The sequence below is a fragment of the Macrotis lagotis genome, chromosome 6 (assembly GCF_037893015.1).
Source record: "Macrotis lagotis isolate mMagLag1 chromosome 6, bilby.v1.9.chrom.fasta, whole genome shotgun sequence".
Classification (NCBI taxonomy): Eukaryota; Metazoa; Chordata; class Mammalia; order Peramelemorphia; family Peramelidae; genus Macrotis; species Macrotis lagotis.
The window spans coordinates 165,355,265-165,370,264 of NC_133663.1; the positions used below are offsets into that span (position 1 = coordinate 165,355,265).

The window sequence follows — 15,000 nt, forward strand, 5'->3', positions numbered from 1 at the left end:
TTTCACCTCTTCATTTCTCTTGTCAAAAAATAAAAAATTAAAATTAAATTTTAGTCTAAAGAAATGTACATTTAGTTTTCATCTTCCATTCAATCACTAAGGGCATTATTAGAGTTGTTTTTTTAAAGCAAGTTTAACACATAATACACATACACACACATACCTTGAATTCTACACATTTAACCTTCAGATAGCATCCAGAGTTTCTACAAACCCAAATCCTAAGATAAATAGCAAATTAAGAAAATTACTGATTGTGAGCGTATATGGTATTGTAGGTCAGAAACCTGCCCAATGAACTGCATTATTAACAGAAGCATTACTAGACAAAGATATATAGCTATATAAAACATAGGCAGCACATAATACTTTTATTTATTTTTTTTAAACCTTATGAATACTCTTGCTTGATTTCTATTGGAGGTACAGTTTTTTTATTTGGAGATTCTCATGGACTGATAAATCTGGAAAAATGAATAATTCTATGTGTGGAAAGGTACATAAAATAGTAACACACTCCTTCATTTCATAATAAATAGTTCTGTAGAATAATATAGTGCAAACTATTATTGAAAAGATAAATAAAACATTATAAATCAGAAATATTTTTATCCTATTAAATTTATGAAACATAAATTAACCTCCAAAAATCCATACCTTACTCTTTTATTTTCTGTTGATTTGGAAGGGATGTGAGAATATGCAAATCAAATAAACTTTGCAAGTGTTAAATTATTTTGTATTCAAGTTTTGTCTTTTTTCTTCTAAAAACAGGGATTATATCCTTTATATTCACCATAACAATCTGAAAACAATGTTTAAAGGCTTCCAAAGTAACAGCACCATGCACTGTACTAGTAATATAATATATCTATAAACTATATATATATATATTATTTCATAACCAACACAATGCAAAGGAGACATGCAGGAAGAGTCTTGTTTTTCACATTATACTATTCATTCAAGTAAGCTTAAAAATATATTTTCACTTTCTTTTCTTTTTTTTTATACAAACCATGGAATCATAAATGACAATCTTTCACCAAAATTAATAATATAATTCTTTGGTGTGCTTTGTACTCTTCCAGGATGAGGGTAGGGCTAGGGATGGGGGTAGGGAGGAGATGGTATCTGAAAATAAATTAATTCAACTGTACAAAATAATAGTGTTCACATACAAGTTATTAACAACGACAAGACTACATCAACCACTCACAGCACACAAAACAAATTTTTTATAAACCCTGGGGAGGGGGTGTCTTCAGGGTCTCTGAGGATAAATTAGTGCTCTTTAGTGTATCTGTATGATGTTTATGATGGACTAACATTTTGCACATGAGATGTGTTGTACCAACCGAAAATAAATTGACTAAGAGTTATTGTCCTAGGTCCTTGACCTTTTATTTCCTAGCTTGACAGCTATGGCAAAGGCCACACATTCATCACTGTTTGGCTGTAACTATAAACCTTTTAAAATTTTTAATATTTATAACAACCCCCCTCCTTTTAATGTAAATCACACACTACACACTGTCATTTTCAAATGTCATGGAGTTTTGTGTGCTCAGTGTTCAGGTGGAAAAATACAAAACAGGGCTTTAGGCATTGGAAAAAATAAAGCATTTTTAAAGGGTTGATACACAGCAGTATAAAAGAAGGGTTGGTCTGTTTAAAAACAATTTTTTTTGGGGGGGGGAAGGCATTACACCAATATAACAGCTTCTTAGACTTGACTGTTAACTTGGCATCTCCAAGAAGTGATGACATAATGACATTCTATTTATTACACAAGTGGTTTGGACACATTAAAGAGGCAGCATCTGATTTTCCAGGTTAAAAAAAAAAGACAGCAAAAGGAAAAGAAAGCACTTGAATTTCTTAAATTTTATAAAATATCACAGTATCACAGTTGTCAAATAGCAGCAGCTTTCTCTCCAGATTTGCTTGAATGATCACAGTAGTAAAAAATATGGAGATAGATTAAGATTGCTGCATTTTAAAATAAAAAAAGAATTTACAATTTGGAGAGCAAGGAAATAATCCCATATAAAAATACCATGTTATGGAGAGGCCAATGATCTAAGAGTAGAAAATAAAAAAATTACAAAATCTCAGAACTGAAAGAAGGGTTTTACAAATATTTTTGGACTCATAATGCAGTCCAAACTCTGTTGGCAATGCAGCAGTTGGTGGTTTACAATCAAGAGGCCATGGCAGAATCAGGGCCTAACTGGGCTAAAAAGTAGCCCACAGAATGGTGTCAAAGGTTTTTGAGAGGCACTCCAGGAAATGCAGAGGGCCTTCTTAGCTTGTATTCTCAGTCTTTCCTCAGTATCTTTTCCTCCCTTACAAAGATTAGTGCATTGACACTGGCAGTGCGTATCTCCAACAAACTGATCTGTCTTTCCATTCACTTCCCTGGGCATATCAGCCCCCACCCCTTATCCCCCTGCAACATACAACTTAGTTCACTGAGTTAGTCCAGCTTGGTAAATTTTTTTTAAAAGAAAAAAAAAGTTCCAAGTATCTTAATTAAATTAAGTATACAAACACCATAGGGTTTCATACAGAATAAATAGGACTAGTTAAACCAGGTGGCAGGTCTGAGCCATCGGTTTCTTTCAGGTTCTACATTGTCTCAGTTCAGGAAATAGCTCAAAGACTCCCAGATTGAAAACTTTTATTTTGACTAGTATGATTATTCTAGTGAATAGTTCTTGCAGCATCAGAGTTCCCATAAATTTCTTCATCTTCTGATTCTGAAGTGGTTCCATTGCTGGAAGGTGTATGAAGGTGGTTTGGGGCTCCACTGGCCTGACAAACATACCACTCGTTGAGATTGGTGACCTGAGGGGAAAGAGTGGCAGAGTGGCTCCTGGCTGGGTCCAGGACAGGAGACAGGGGAGCTCCTATTGGGGTCCCCATTGAGGGGTAACCAAGGGCACCTGGAGAAGGTGGAGGAGACTTGCAATGGATCTTCATATGCTTCCTCAAGGAACTAGGGTGTGTATAGGATTTGTCACAGCCTCGAATCTTACAGTAGTAGGGCTTATCACTGGTATGTACATGGGAATGTTTCTTTCGGTCACTGCTATTGGCAAATTTCCTGTCACATCCATCAAATTCACATTTAAAGGGCTTCTCCCCTGAAACAGAAAATAGACAAGGTTAGCAATTGCTTGCTAGAAGTCTCTAGTCTGATAGTGAAATTCTGAAGAATAAATGAAGATTCATTTTCCTTTACAACTCACAACCAAAGCAAGAAATTGGTCTGATGGGTTTTTTTGCAGGTTGCAAACTAGGACGAGGGCATGGAGTTTATTGGCAGAAGGGTTGGCCTTAGAGCAACACAAAAATAGGAAAAATAGTATAGGGCCCATAATAATGTAGTCAGATTATAACAACAGAAACACCATAGCAATAGGATCTTGTAGAGTCTCATAAATATGAATTGCACATTTATTTTTAAATGTTATGTATATTTTTTAATCTATGTGAATGTGTGAATCAAGAGGCATATTCTGAAATAACCATTGCACCCCTTCCAAATAATATTTCTACTACTCCAGATATACAAGAAAACAAAAACATTTGCAGAAAGCTGGAGATCCCCACCCCTAAAAACACCAATAAATGATGTTATACTTTCAAACTCACAATAGGAAAAGCAACATATATCTCACATTAAATTTCAAAAGGAGCCATAGAAAAATCATGAGGTAAATGGTATATTTTTCCCCTACTAAATTGTGCCCTTCCCCTTCCCCTGTCCCCCTAATTCATTGGTGGAAGGAAATTAGAGAGAATGTTGAGTGGAGGAGGGAAGGAAATAAAACTCTCTCCTTTAAAAAAAAATAGCACCTGTAAAACACACAATCTCATCACTGAGTTTTACAAGCCTAACTGGGCCATCATTGCACTGTTAGTCTCTGCCATCTACCAGTTTTCTTTACAACTTGCAGTGTGAGACAGAGCATGACACAATGGAATGGCAACAAACACCAAGATAAAGGAAGCAGTAGCTGTGTATATCAACCTCATGCATTTACCTTGAGGCTATGTGCCACTGAACAGTATATAAGCAGAGCTAATTTAATAGCTTTCTACATTGCTTCAAAGTTAAAAAATATAAGAGAATGTTTGCCAGGTTTTGGTTACAAATTTCCTTCTGACTGTTCTCACCACTCCAGGAGCACAGTAATTTTTTGGCTACTTCATGTATGAAATGTACTGAAGATTCCATTCCAAAAAAATCTAATATACAATTACAAATACTCCTAAATACTAGAAAATGACAGATCTAGTCACATCTTTGTGTAACAACTTCGTTTTTCCCTCCATGTTTCCAAGAAAAAATGATTAAACCCATAGCTGAAAAAGTAATCATTTAAAAAAAATCAGAAATTGCATTCCATAATATTCCAACAAGTTTCAAAAACTTAAAGAGGACTAGGAGTGGGAGTTGAAGTGGGGTCAGCTAGTCACTGCTGAGACAGAAAGTCACTGCCTGAGTCTGGACCTTTTTCAAAGGTACCACTTCATTCTTAAGAAATCTCCACAACATATTTGGCCTTTTTTCAATGTTGAAATAACTGGGTGTCTTGTCTTATTCAAATTTAGAAGTTTTCTATTTTTTTCATGAGGTTTTGATTTGTTATTGTTTTTAAAGTAAAAAAATATCCAAACTCCTGAGTGCTCAAGGAAACCTCAATACACTCAAATAGTCAGAAAACAAATTACTCTACCTGGAAATATTAAGAAAATGTAAGTAGGCAACATTTCAAGTATACTGTACCTATACATATAGAAATACTCATGGGGGGGGGGGGAACCCAGCATCCAAAACCAGAATTACATCCTTTAAAACCCTTCGGAGATTAGATTCTTAAAAAAAAAAGTTGTCAGTTCTTATTCAAATCCTCTGTCAGGATTCTGATCTATACGTATCAGGTTTCACAAATGCTAAGCTTACATAGTTTCTCAAAAACTAGAATTGAGATGTGCAGGGAAGGAAAACTGATTCTGGTAATGCATAGCTGAATCAAGAAGTGGTACTGGAAAAAAAAGATTGAGGAGAAAGGGATAGGCTGAAAGGTGGAAAAGTGGAATAGAGCGATTATAAGAGTGGATGAAGAAGAATGAAAAGGAGCGTTTGTTTCCGCAGAAACCCGAGACAGAAAATTGACTGTTTCTTTCAGATCACAACTGGAGAGATGCGCAAGTCGATCTCAGACTCTAGAAACTATATATGCTTCAAGAGATCCTGGAATCATATTAAACTTTTTAAAACTATGCTTGGAGATCCTCATTCTGAGGGATCCCAAGTCCAACTCAGAACTCTGCTGAAGCCTTCTCGATTGTCCTGATGAGAATATCGAGCCCATCCATCTTTCAACAGAAGCATTTTATAAAACTATTCCCGCAGCTATTCAAGTTCTAAATTGATTTTTTTAGAGGAACTTTTCATTATTTGCTTTAGAAGGATACCTAAAAAACTAAGTCTAATAGGAAAGAACTCCCAAAGAGCCCAAATCAGTCCTAAAAAAATGGAAGACGTTACGGGGCGGGGGAGGGGTAACAGTGGGTCTGGGGAGTGAAATGCAGCAAACACCGGATAAACAGAGGTAGCTCCCCAGGGAAAGGGGCTGGAGGCGAAGAACACACAAAGCCACGGCAAAGCGAACCAAAGACGACGAATAGAAGTCTAGAGTAAGAAGAGTTTGAATTTGAAATGGCTAGTTTCCCCTCTCACCTACTGTGCTAGGGTTCAGTTACCCAGGGGGAAGTACCACTACAGGTCCAGGCAATTAGAAGTATTTACATGCAAAGGTTTGTTTCTTTTTAACTGTAAATAAGCTTCTTCCCTTTACCCCAGCTTTCCCGCCCACTCCCCTCTCACTCCAGCCCTTAGGGCAGAATCTTGGTGGGAACTCTGGGATGCATCCCAAAGTTTCAAGGCCCATTCTGGCTAGGGGGGAAGGAGGCCATAGCTGTTCTAAGGCAGCAAGACTGCCTTTCTCTTATTCCCAGGTCACAGTGACCTTTCTTGGGAATAACATTTTCTTAATGCCCAAGAGGAGAGAAGTATAAATAAAAAAAATATTCTATCTTTTCTAGGGGGTGTGTATGCTTAAGATGTTCTCCTTCAATTATTCATGGGGGGAGGGATGGAAAGAAATAAAAAAATAAATTATTTATGACAGAATGCAGAAAAAAATTATAATTCAGAATCCTTGACAGCATAGAAGGTCTGTGTATCTATACAAGTCTGATTTCCTTGGCTTCTGTGTATCTACAAGGTGAGACCTTGGTCTATGATGTATACATACCCTGGGTGGGCCTATTTTACCTGGCCCTGCTTTTAGAATGAGGTCATCATGGTTCCAAAGAACTTTTCTAGTCCCCAAGGTAAGTTTTTCTAATGGCTTGAGTTAGCAGTTAAATCTGGGCCTTTCCAGGCCAGAACACCCCAGCAAAAAAAAAATTAAACCTTAAAATGCTCCAAAATTCCACATTGTACTCCTGCAGCCTAGCTAGGAATCAAACTGAAAGAGGAAGCCCTGGAAAGTAGGAGGTCCAAAAGTTTACCAAACAAGAAAGAGGGTCAGCTACCCAAAGACCTCTGGTTCCAAGAAGAGGCAAGGAATTTTAAGTTTGGGAGCATTGTTCAGAAAGAGTCAGATTTCAGGAGTTGCAAATCATACATCTTCATGCTTTTCAAAGAGTGGAAACTGATCTAGACCTTTGGTTGGAAAACTCAGCCTTTTTTTGTCCCTAGGGTTTTCCCAAAGAAAGGGTTAACCTCCCATTCCATTGGACTCAACAGGCAGAAAGCTTTCAAGCTTCACGATCTTCCCCCCTCCCCCCCTTTTTAAAGGGAAGTAGTATAGGAGAAGGGACAGAAAGTTAAGTTGAAGTCGTTGCAGGGGAAAGTATTTCTCTCAATCATGGGCCCTCTCCGAGTGGCAGTAACAAAGACCCCGGTAGAGTTTTGTTTTCCCAAATTATAAAGGCAAAGGCACCTAGATTTGAAAAGAAATGGAAAACCCAACTTCTCCAAGAATTCTGTCTTCTCTAGTGATCAACCCTGTCCAAAGCACTAAGGAGAATGGAACTCAAAAGATGTGTCAGTAAGGGGGAGTCAGAGCCGAAAAGGGACTGGATGACATCACTTCTTTCCGTCAACAATCTGGGACCCCTAAAACAAATTCTACAGATAAAAATCTATAATCCCTTCAACCACGGGCCATTTGCCCTGACGCTTGGACTACAGTCCTCCGTAGTCCGCTTCCCTCTCCATGGAAGACCCCGATAAATCAGGAAAGTAATTATGTAAACTCCAGTTCCTTAAGTATCCTCCGAGGGCTAATATTTGTCTGTCACTATAAATCCCAGCTCAGTTCCATCTTATCAAAGCCTCTACCCTGCAAGGAGCGGGGTGGGAGGAGAGACTCCCAGACGAGCGTCACCATTGAGCAGCAGCACCTTTAGACAAACCCCCCCAAAACTGGAGTCGAGGGGGGTTTTTCCCCTCAGTGTCCCTCCTAAAGCTTGCCTCTTCCTAATCTGCCCCTCTCCACTCCATCTCCTGCCCCAAGGTGAGCAAGGCAGATGTCAGGATCTAGGATGCTCCTAAAAGAGGCCAGAAACCAGGCCCTGCAGCCCGTCCCCGGCTTCTGCCAAAGGGACTTCAGAATCAAGGGGCGGGGGTGAAGGTCCTCGGGCCTTCCCCTTCCCCTTTCCATCAATCTGGAGCTTCAGCCCCCTCCCCCAAGCGGCCCAGCACTGCGGAGAAACGTTGGGCCGCCGGGTGCCGGGAAATGGGGGAGCGGGCGAAACCCGAGGGGGTCCCCCCCCCTGCGCCTCCCGCCAATTCCAAGAGAGAAGGAGGAGAAGGAGGAGGAAGGGGGGGCCGGGGGGGAGGGGCTGCAGACCGTCCTGGTGGCTCCTTCCACTGCGACTCCTCCTCCCGGGGTGGCGGCTGCGGGCGCAGGGTGGCGGGTCGGTGGCGGCGGCGGAGCTGTCTGCCTGTCCCGGGCAGTGGGGCTGCAGGGTGGGCTGGAGACGTGTCGCCGTGCGGAAAACACGGCGCTGGGAGTCCGGGGAATGCTACCGAATTACTTATTCATGGAAAAAAAAAGGGGGGGAAAGAGAAAAAAAAAAGAAGTCACATGTCCGGGTTATACGTAGGCGAAGAAGCACAGCAGGGGGGGTGGGGTGGGTGGGGGGCAGGACGGGCGAAGCGGCGGCGGCAGAAGCGGCGGCGGCGGCGGAGGGACACGGCGGCGGCGGTGGCGGCGGCGGCAGGGCGGGAGGGAGGGAGGGATGCCCACCTGTATGAGTGCGCTTGTGGATCTTGAGGTTCTCGGAGCGCGCGAAGACTTTCCCGCAGCCGGGAAAGGGGCAGGGGAAGGGCTTCTCGCCGGTGTGCACGCGGATGTGGTTGATGAGCTTGTACTTGGCCTTGAAGGGCTTGCCCTCCCGGGGGCAGTCCTCCCAGTAGCAGACGTGGCTGCTCTGCTCCGGGCCCCCCACGTGCTCCACCGTGACGTGGTTCACCAGCTCGTGCATGGTGCTGAAAGTTTTGGAGCAAGGCTTGGAGGCGGGCGGCGGCGGCGGCGGCGGCGGCTCCTCCTGGTCGATCCACTTGCAGATCAGCTCCTGCTTGATGGGCTGCCGCATGTAGCGCAGGAAGGCCCCCGCCGCCGCCGCCGCCGCCGCCGCCGCCGCCGCCGCCCCGGGGTGGGGGTGAGGGGGGTGAGGGGGGTGAGCCGGCGGCGGCGGCGGCGGCGGCGGCGGCGGCGCGGGAGGCGGAGGGTGGTGGTGATGGTGGTGGTGGTGGTGGTGGTGGTGCCCGGCCGCCGCCGCCGCCGCCGCCGCCGCCGCCGCCAGGTTCAGGTTTAAGTTCAAGGAGCCGTAGCTGTGCAGGGCGGCGGCGGCGGCGGCGGCCGCCCCGTAGTGCGCGTCCCCGGAGCGCGGCCCGAAGGGCGGCTCGGCGCGGCCGTAGAGCTCCGCCGCCGCCGCCGCCGCCGCGGCCAGCCCCAGGCGCATCTGGCCGTTCAGCGGGTGCGGGTGGCTCCCGGGGCCCCCGGACGGCTCGTGCAGGCCGGAGAAGAGCGCGGGCCCCCCGCCGCCGCCGCCGGATCCGTCGGAGGCCGCGTAGGCTCCGCTGGAGGAGATGAACACGCCGCCCGCGTGGGGGGGCGGCGGCGGGGGCTGGGGGGAGCCCGCCCGGGCATGCTGCTCCCCTCCGAGCGCCCCGTGCATGGCGGCGGCGGGGGCCGGGGCCGGGAGGTCTCTCCTGAGGACGAAGTCCCTGCCGTCCGTCTCGCCGCCGCCGCCGCCGCCACTGTCGGAGGCGGCGTAGCCCGCGAGGGCAGGAGGAGGCGGAGGGGGCGACGGCGAGGAGGGGGCGGAAAGGGGAGGGGCCGGGGGGGGAGGGGCGGCCCGCGCCGCGCGGCCCCCGCCGCCGGGGGAGCGGCCCGCGCCGGACTTGGAGGCGAAGGCGGCCTGGACTTCTGGGTGCGCGGGCAGCGGCTGGGCGGGAGGGCTGAGTTGGAGCGCGTCCGCCCGGGCCATGTGCTCGGGGCCCCACGACGGGAGGGCCCCTCCGGGGTCCCTCCCCAGGTCCCGGGGGTGGAGGTGCGCCGCGGCGGCGGCCGCGCTCCCCGGGCCGCGGAAGCCTGGCACACTCTGCTGAGGACGCGGCCGGGCCGCCGCCGAGTCTGCCAAGCCCGGCGCCGGCGGGATCCTCTCGGCCAAAGGGGGCTCCATCAGTACCACACACCCGGGCCCATGCGCCCGCACGGTGCTTATCTTTTTCCCTCTGCCCGCCTTCACAAACATGTAGGGAGCGGGCGCGCTTTAACTTCTTTTGTCCTCGGCTCCCAACTCCGCTTATTCCTTTCCCCACTCCGTCCTCCGGCGATTGGCAGAACCAACACCACATTTGAGCTGCACAGTGGGACCGAGATTTTGGAAATGGCACGGGTGGGATTGGAGGGACTCGTCTGATTGGCAGCAGTCGGGGCTGCCCGATTGGCTCCCTTTCAGGCCCGCGGCTCAGCGGGCATCCGCCCTCACGCGAGCCTCGATCTTCGCTTTCGCCTCCAGCCTCGCTTGCCTCCCGCCCCCTCCTCCTCCCCTTACGTGTCCCCGGCCCCCCCCCTTCCTTTGAGTCCAAAAGTTGCACTTGAAGAAAGTTTGCGGGGCGCGAGTGCGGAGCGGGGGTGCGGGGGGGGGGAGACCGATGCACCTTGCAAGAGGCCCAGCTCAGGGACCCAGCACCCCCTCTCCTAACAGGCGGAGAGTCAGCTGGCCGGCCCTTCGGCAGGCCACGGAAGAGCCGCTCACAGTAGTGACCGGGAAGGTTGCGGCCGCAACCACCAGCCCACTATCACTCCAACTGATAGCTCAGTGTTTGATCTTGTATCTCTTATACTTTGTTTCTTCCTTAAAGATGCGATTTCTCCCTCATCACATTCAATTTGTATCAGTGCATACCATGGAAACAATGTAAAGACTGGCAAATCGCCTTCTGCGGGGGGGGGGGGGGGGGGGTAGGGGAAGGAAATGAGATTAGGGGGAAAATTGTAAAACTCAAAATAAATAAAATTTTTAAGAAGAATAAAAACAATCAGACAATTTTGGGCTGTCTGCAATGGAGAATACCATCTGTATCCAGAGAAAGAACTAGAGTTTAAACAAAGACCAAAAACTATTACCTTTAATTTAGGGGGGGAAACTGTTATCTTATGTAGTTTTGCTATCTCTTATACTTTGTTTGTTCCTTAAGGATATGATTTCTCTCTTATCGCATTCAATTTGGATCAATGTATACCATGGAAACAATGTAGAGACTAGCAAATTGCCTTCTGTTGGGGGTGGGGGAAGGGAAGCAAGATTAGGAGAAAAACTGCAAAACTCAAAATAAATAAATAAAATCTTTAAGTACAAAGCAAAGTTCACTCTGCTCAACCCCTCCACCCTCCGCCTTCTGTACTCTTTTCAACCCTCAAGAACTGTCTTTGGGAAGAGATACCTCTTATTCACTTAACCCCACCTGAGTTAATGCCTCTTGAAACTTTTTTGATTTGAGGGAAGGAACAGAATGGGACCCAGTGGAAAGACCAAGGTTGTTGCTAAATGGCAACAGAAGTGAGTATTTTTGGAGTTCTCAACACCTATTAGTTGATTTCTGGATAACCTGTGTGATTTGACCCTGTAAATAGAATCATTCCAAACAAGTAAAAATTTTACCTCATTTTTTTTAGTTCATAGACTCATTTTCATGAAGGTTTCAAGATGACAGAAGTGAAATCTCTACTGATTTTCAGTTCCAAATCTGCCACTTCCAATTAGATGTCCAAAAAAGCAAACCTTAAAAAAAATCTAACTCTTACCTTTTGAAGATAAAATCTCAGAAATGGTTGAGTGTCAATCTCTCCCAGCTAAATAGAATATGTCTAGAATCTTATTTTTTTAAGCAAAATTTCTTCTTCTAGTCAAAACCACCCAACATATTTGTGCATGGTTCTTCATCTTTACTCCCTATTATCAAGAGTCTAATAAAAATAAATTTTGTTCTAATAGCATGAAAAATATTCAAGCATTTAACATCTAGCATGTCACCTATTACCTCTCTCAGACAGATAGATGCCTTGCTTGAGTACTATAAGGGACCATGGATTTCTGTATTGTATCTCAACTGCTTTCAAAGGGAAATTTTTCATTATTTTCTCTCACTTCAGTTATAGTGGAAAACAGGTGTACACCAAGTTTTGTTTTTCTGTTTAACACATTAAGATTGGGTAAGGTTACTTTTTTTGAGGTGTCTGACTTTCAAATTCTAGGCAAGAAAAGTTCTGCCCCCCCACCTCCCATTTATCTATTTTGTATAAAGAGGCTCAGAAATCAAGCTCATCTTTTTTGGGGGGGAGGGGAGAATTGTTTAAAATCAGTGCAGCCAAATTTTTAAACTAGCAATTGTGACAGAGGGTGAAACTTAAAATTAAATATCAATTTTCTGTTTAGAAATATGGACAAGGCTTCTCCAGTTTAATTGTCAGCAAAGTCAGAATGGGTTGTCTTACCAAAAGCAGCAAAGAAACCTTCCTTAAGAGAAGCAGTTGTGGTACAGTTTATATTCAGAGCAAAAGAGATGATGATGACATTAAAATTGGCAAGAAGCAAAGAAATTTGAAAACACTCTCCTCACCCCACTATGATCTTAGAAGTGAGATATCTCTTCTAAATTGGATAACTAAATAAAAAAATATATTACAACCAAATTTCAGGCTCTCTTTTAAAAAAAGTCTTTGAAAAAGCTCAAATAGGAAAAATAAGAAAAGGCTGAGGTAAAGCCAAATGAAAATTATCTTGGGAAATATCACTGGGAGGTAGGATGGGAATGAAGAGATGCTTGCCTTTATTGCTGAAATATAGGTCCAAGTTTCACAGTCTTTTGTCAAAGCCAAGTATAACAGACTATCCTTCCATTTCTTTACCTACACTCAGTCATGTCTTAATAATCTTAAATTCAAAGTTATACTACCTTATCTGGCCTCTTTATTTGTTTTTTTTTCATTCTGAAATTCCATGGATGAATTTCTCTTATTTGAATTAATTCAGCAATGAATTTTAGTGCTTGGACTGGCATAGCTTTGAATTCAATCCTACAGGTTATAGGTAAAGAACCAAAATAAACACACACTGCCCTTTAAAATGGGCTGTTGAGTATTTTTATTGTGCTATAAAATGAGGGCTTCCCTCTCCCCCTCAAAATAGCTTTTCCTCAAAATTATAACTGCTCTGTTTTATTGAATTACTGAAATTTAATGGTTAACAGGCAAATGTATGAAGGAAAAGTTGTAAATGGGAGTAATAGTGCTGTAGAGTTGTGTGGAATCTTGTACACGCCTCCTTGTGCAACTCTTGTTAAACACAGCATGATATGTATCTGTCATCGATTTAATATGTCTTAATTCAAACATACCTCACTGATCAATTTCTTTGTGGAAACCCTGAAAAAGAAAAGGAAAAGATATCTCTGTTCTGATTAGTAAAAGAAGTATTTATGTGTTTGTTTATGAATATTCCATAATTTGTGATTTAATGCATGTAGTGAAAAGATTATTGACTCAGCTAGGTATACTTGCATACTAATTTCTGAGTTCTCTACCTCAAAGAATATTTAAACACATACATATACACATACCAAAAAAACTGAATTCATACTAATAACAGGCCAATAATCCATGACCAAATAACTCTAAGATAGGCCTAGATTTTAGGCAAAAGGAATTGATAATCAGCTTCCTGGAAGTCAGTTCAAAAATGCATTTTAATTTTGTTTAATTTCTTCATATTATTGTTAGGACCATCCTGATCCCCAGGGTTGTCTTTTTCAACCCTATCTGAAATCAAATCAAAATTCTCTAAAAATACAAGGAACCTTTGAAAAAAGCCAATTGCTTCATGCATTATTAAATAATTCCTAAGAGTTAAAAACTATTCAATTCTTGGTTTAGTTATTCCATTTCCAAATATGACTACAAGCATAGAGCATAGGTACTATCTTTAGTGTCTCATTAAATGATAATGAGAGGAATGCTGTGCATTGGGTTTGAGTACTTTAATAAGTGCCCCCCTCAAAAAAAAACATTTTTTAAGCTATTTGAATTTCTGGGAAAGAAATAAAATATTGGGGAAGCAGGAAAGATTCGTTTTGAGTGTTATCTGATTCACAAAGCTATTTTCACCCTGAACCGAACCAGACAAAAGAAAGGGGGGGGGGGTAGAGGGGAGGGGAGAACGAAAAAGAAAAGGCAAAGGGCTCCAAGGCAGTCTGACAACCGAACCTCCAAGCTGCTGCAGGTCGCTACTGGTTCTGAAGGGGCGATCAGGAGCTTGCGCTAGCGCAGCCTACCTTGCTCGCTGGGCCCTGAGAAGAGATCCGCTTGTTCCTTTACCTCACAAGCCTTGTAAGGCTGCATTCACACAGCCTCCAGCACACGCTTGATTGCCCTGGCTTAATTATTGAACAGATACAAGTTTCTTTTCGATGGGGGTGGGTAATTAATAAACTATAAGAGGAGTGAATTGGACATTTCCTCGCTTTTGAGCCTTTGTCTATGGTTTTGACCCCGGGGGGTAGAAGGGAGGGAGGAAGGAAAGAAGGGAAGAAGAGAAGGATGGTGAGGAGACATTGGTAGCGGGGTAGAAAAGAAAAGGAGTGGAGGAAGATTAATAGATGGAAAAAGCCACCTCTTATTGTACTCTAAATTGTTTTATGCTCAATCTGAAGATTGTTCTGCGAGGTTTGTTTTCTTGCAAGTTGAGATAGTTGTGTTATGGAGTACATATAGCATCAGAAATCCAATAGAACTGATTTCCAGGTCTATTGCGCATTATTTGTTATCCTCCTCTACGTGGATGTGAAAGTGAAATCCTCGAGTATCTTTCTGGTTACTCCAATAGGCACAAAATTCCTGTCTATGGGACAACTTAAACAGAATACTTTCCTATGAAGTTCTTGAGATCCTCATTACTTTCCAAACACAGAGCAATGTGGGGCAGAGAATGAATAAAGGTGCTATTTAATTTAGCTATTTTACTAAAGTAATGAGAAACCCTGGATTCAAGGACCTGTTCCAGTTTTCTTTAAAATTGCAAGTCAATTTTAAAATGAAGTCACCTATGGTTGAAAGAAATGCTCCACCGCTCCTTGGCAACTACATTGAGCTTCTAGACACATCCTGTTCTCATTTTAGGCAGCAAAGGTTTGCCTCTTTGTCTGCTGGAATAAAGCTATTCTTACACCACCACTACCCCAAGCCCCAAAACACACACACACACACACACACACACACACACACACACACACACAACATAAACACAAACACATGCACACACACGTCTTGAGCTACCAGGATGGGTTTAGCAAGTAGATCTAGGTGTGAATAATCTGGTTGATTTGCTCTAAACTATTTTTTGTTT

General features: G+C 43.9%; 1 protein-coding gene across 1 annotated transcript; it reads right to left on the reverse strand.

Annotated features, from left to right (window-relative positions):
• Positions 1 to 2,592: 2,592 nt before the first annotated feature.
• ZIC5 (Zic family member 5) lies at positions 2,593 to 9,849 on the reverse strand. The gene is made up of 2 exons (XM_074192642.1): positions 8,337 to 9,849; positions 2,593 to 3,149 (listed from the first exon to the last, which is right to left on the reverse strand). Exons 1-2 carry the CDS (start codon positions 9,847 to 9,849, stop codon positions 2,707 to 2,709), a joined length of 1,956 nt encoding a protein of 651 aa, XP_074048743.1. The 3' UTR covers positions 2,593 to 2,706.
• Positions 9,850 to 15,000: the final 5,151 nt, after the last annotated feature.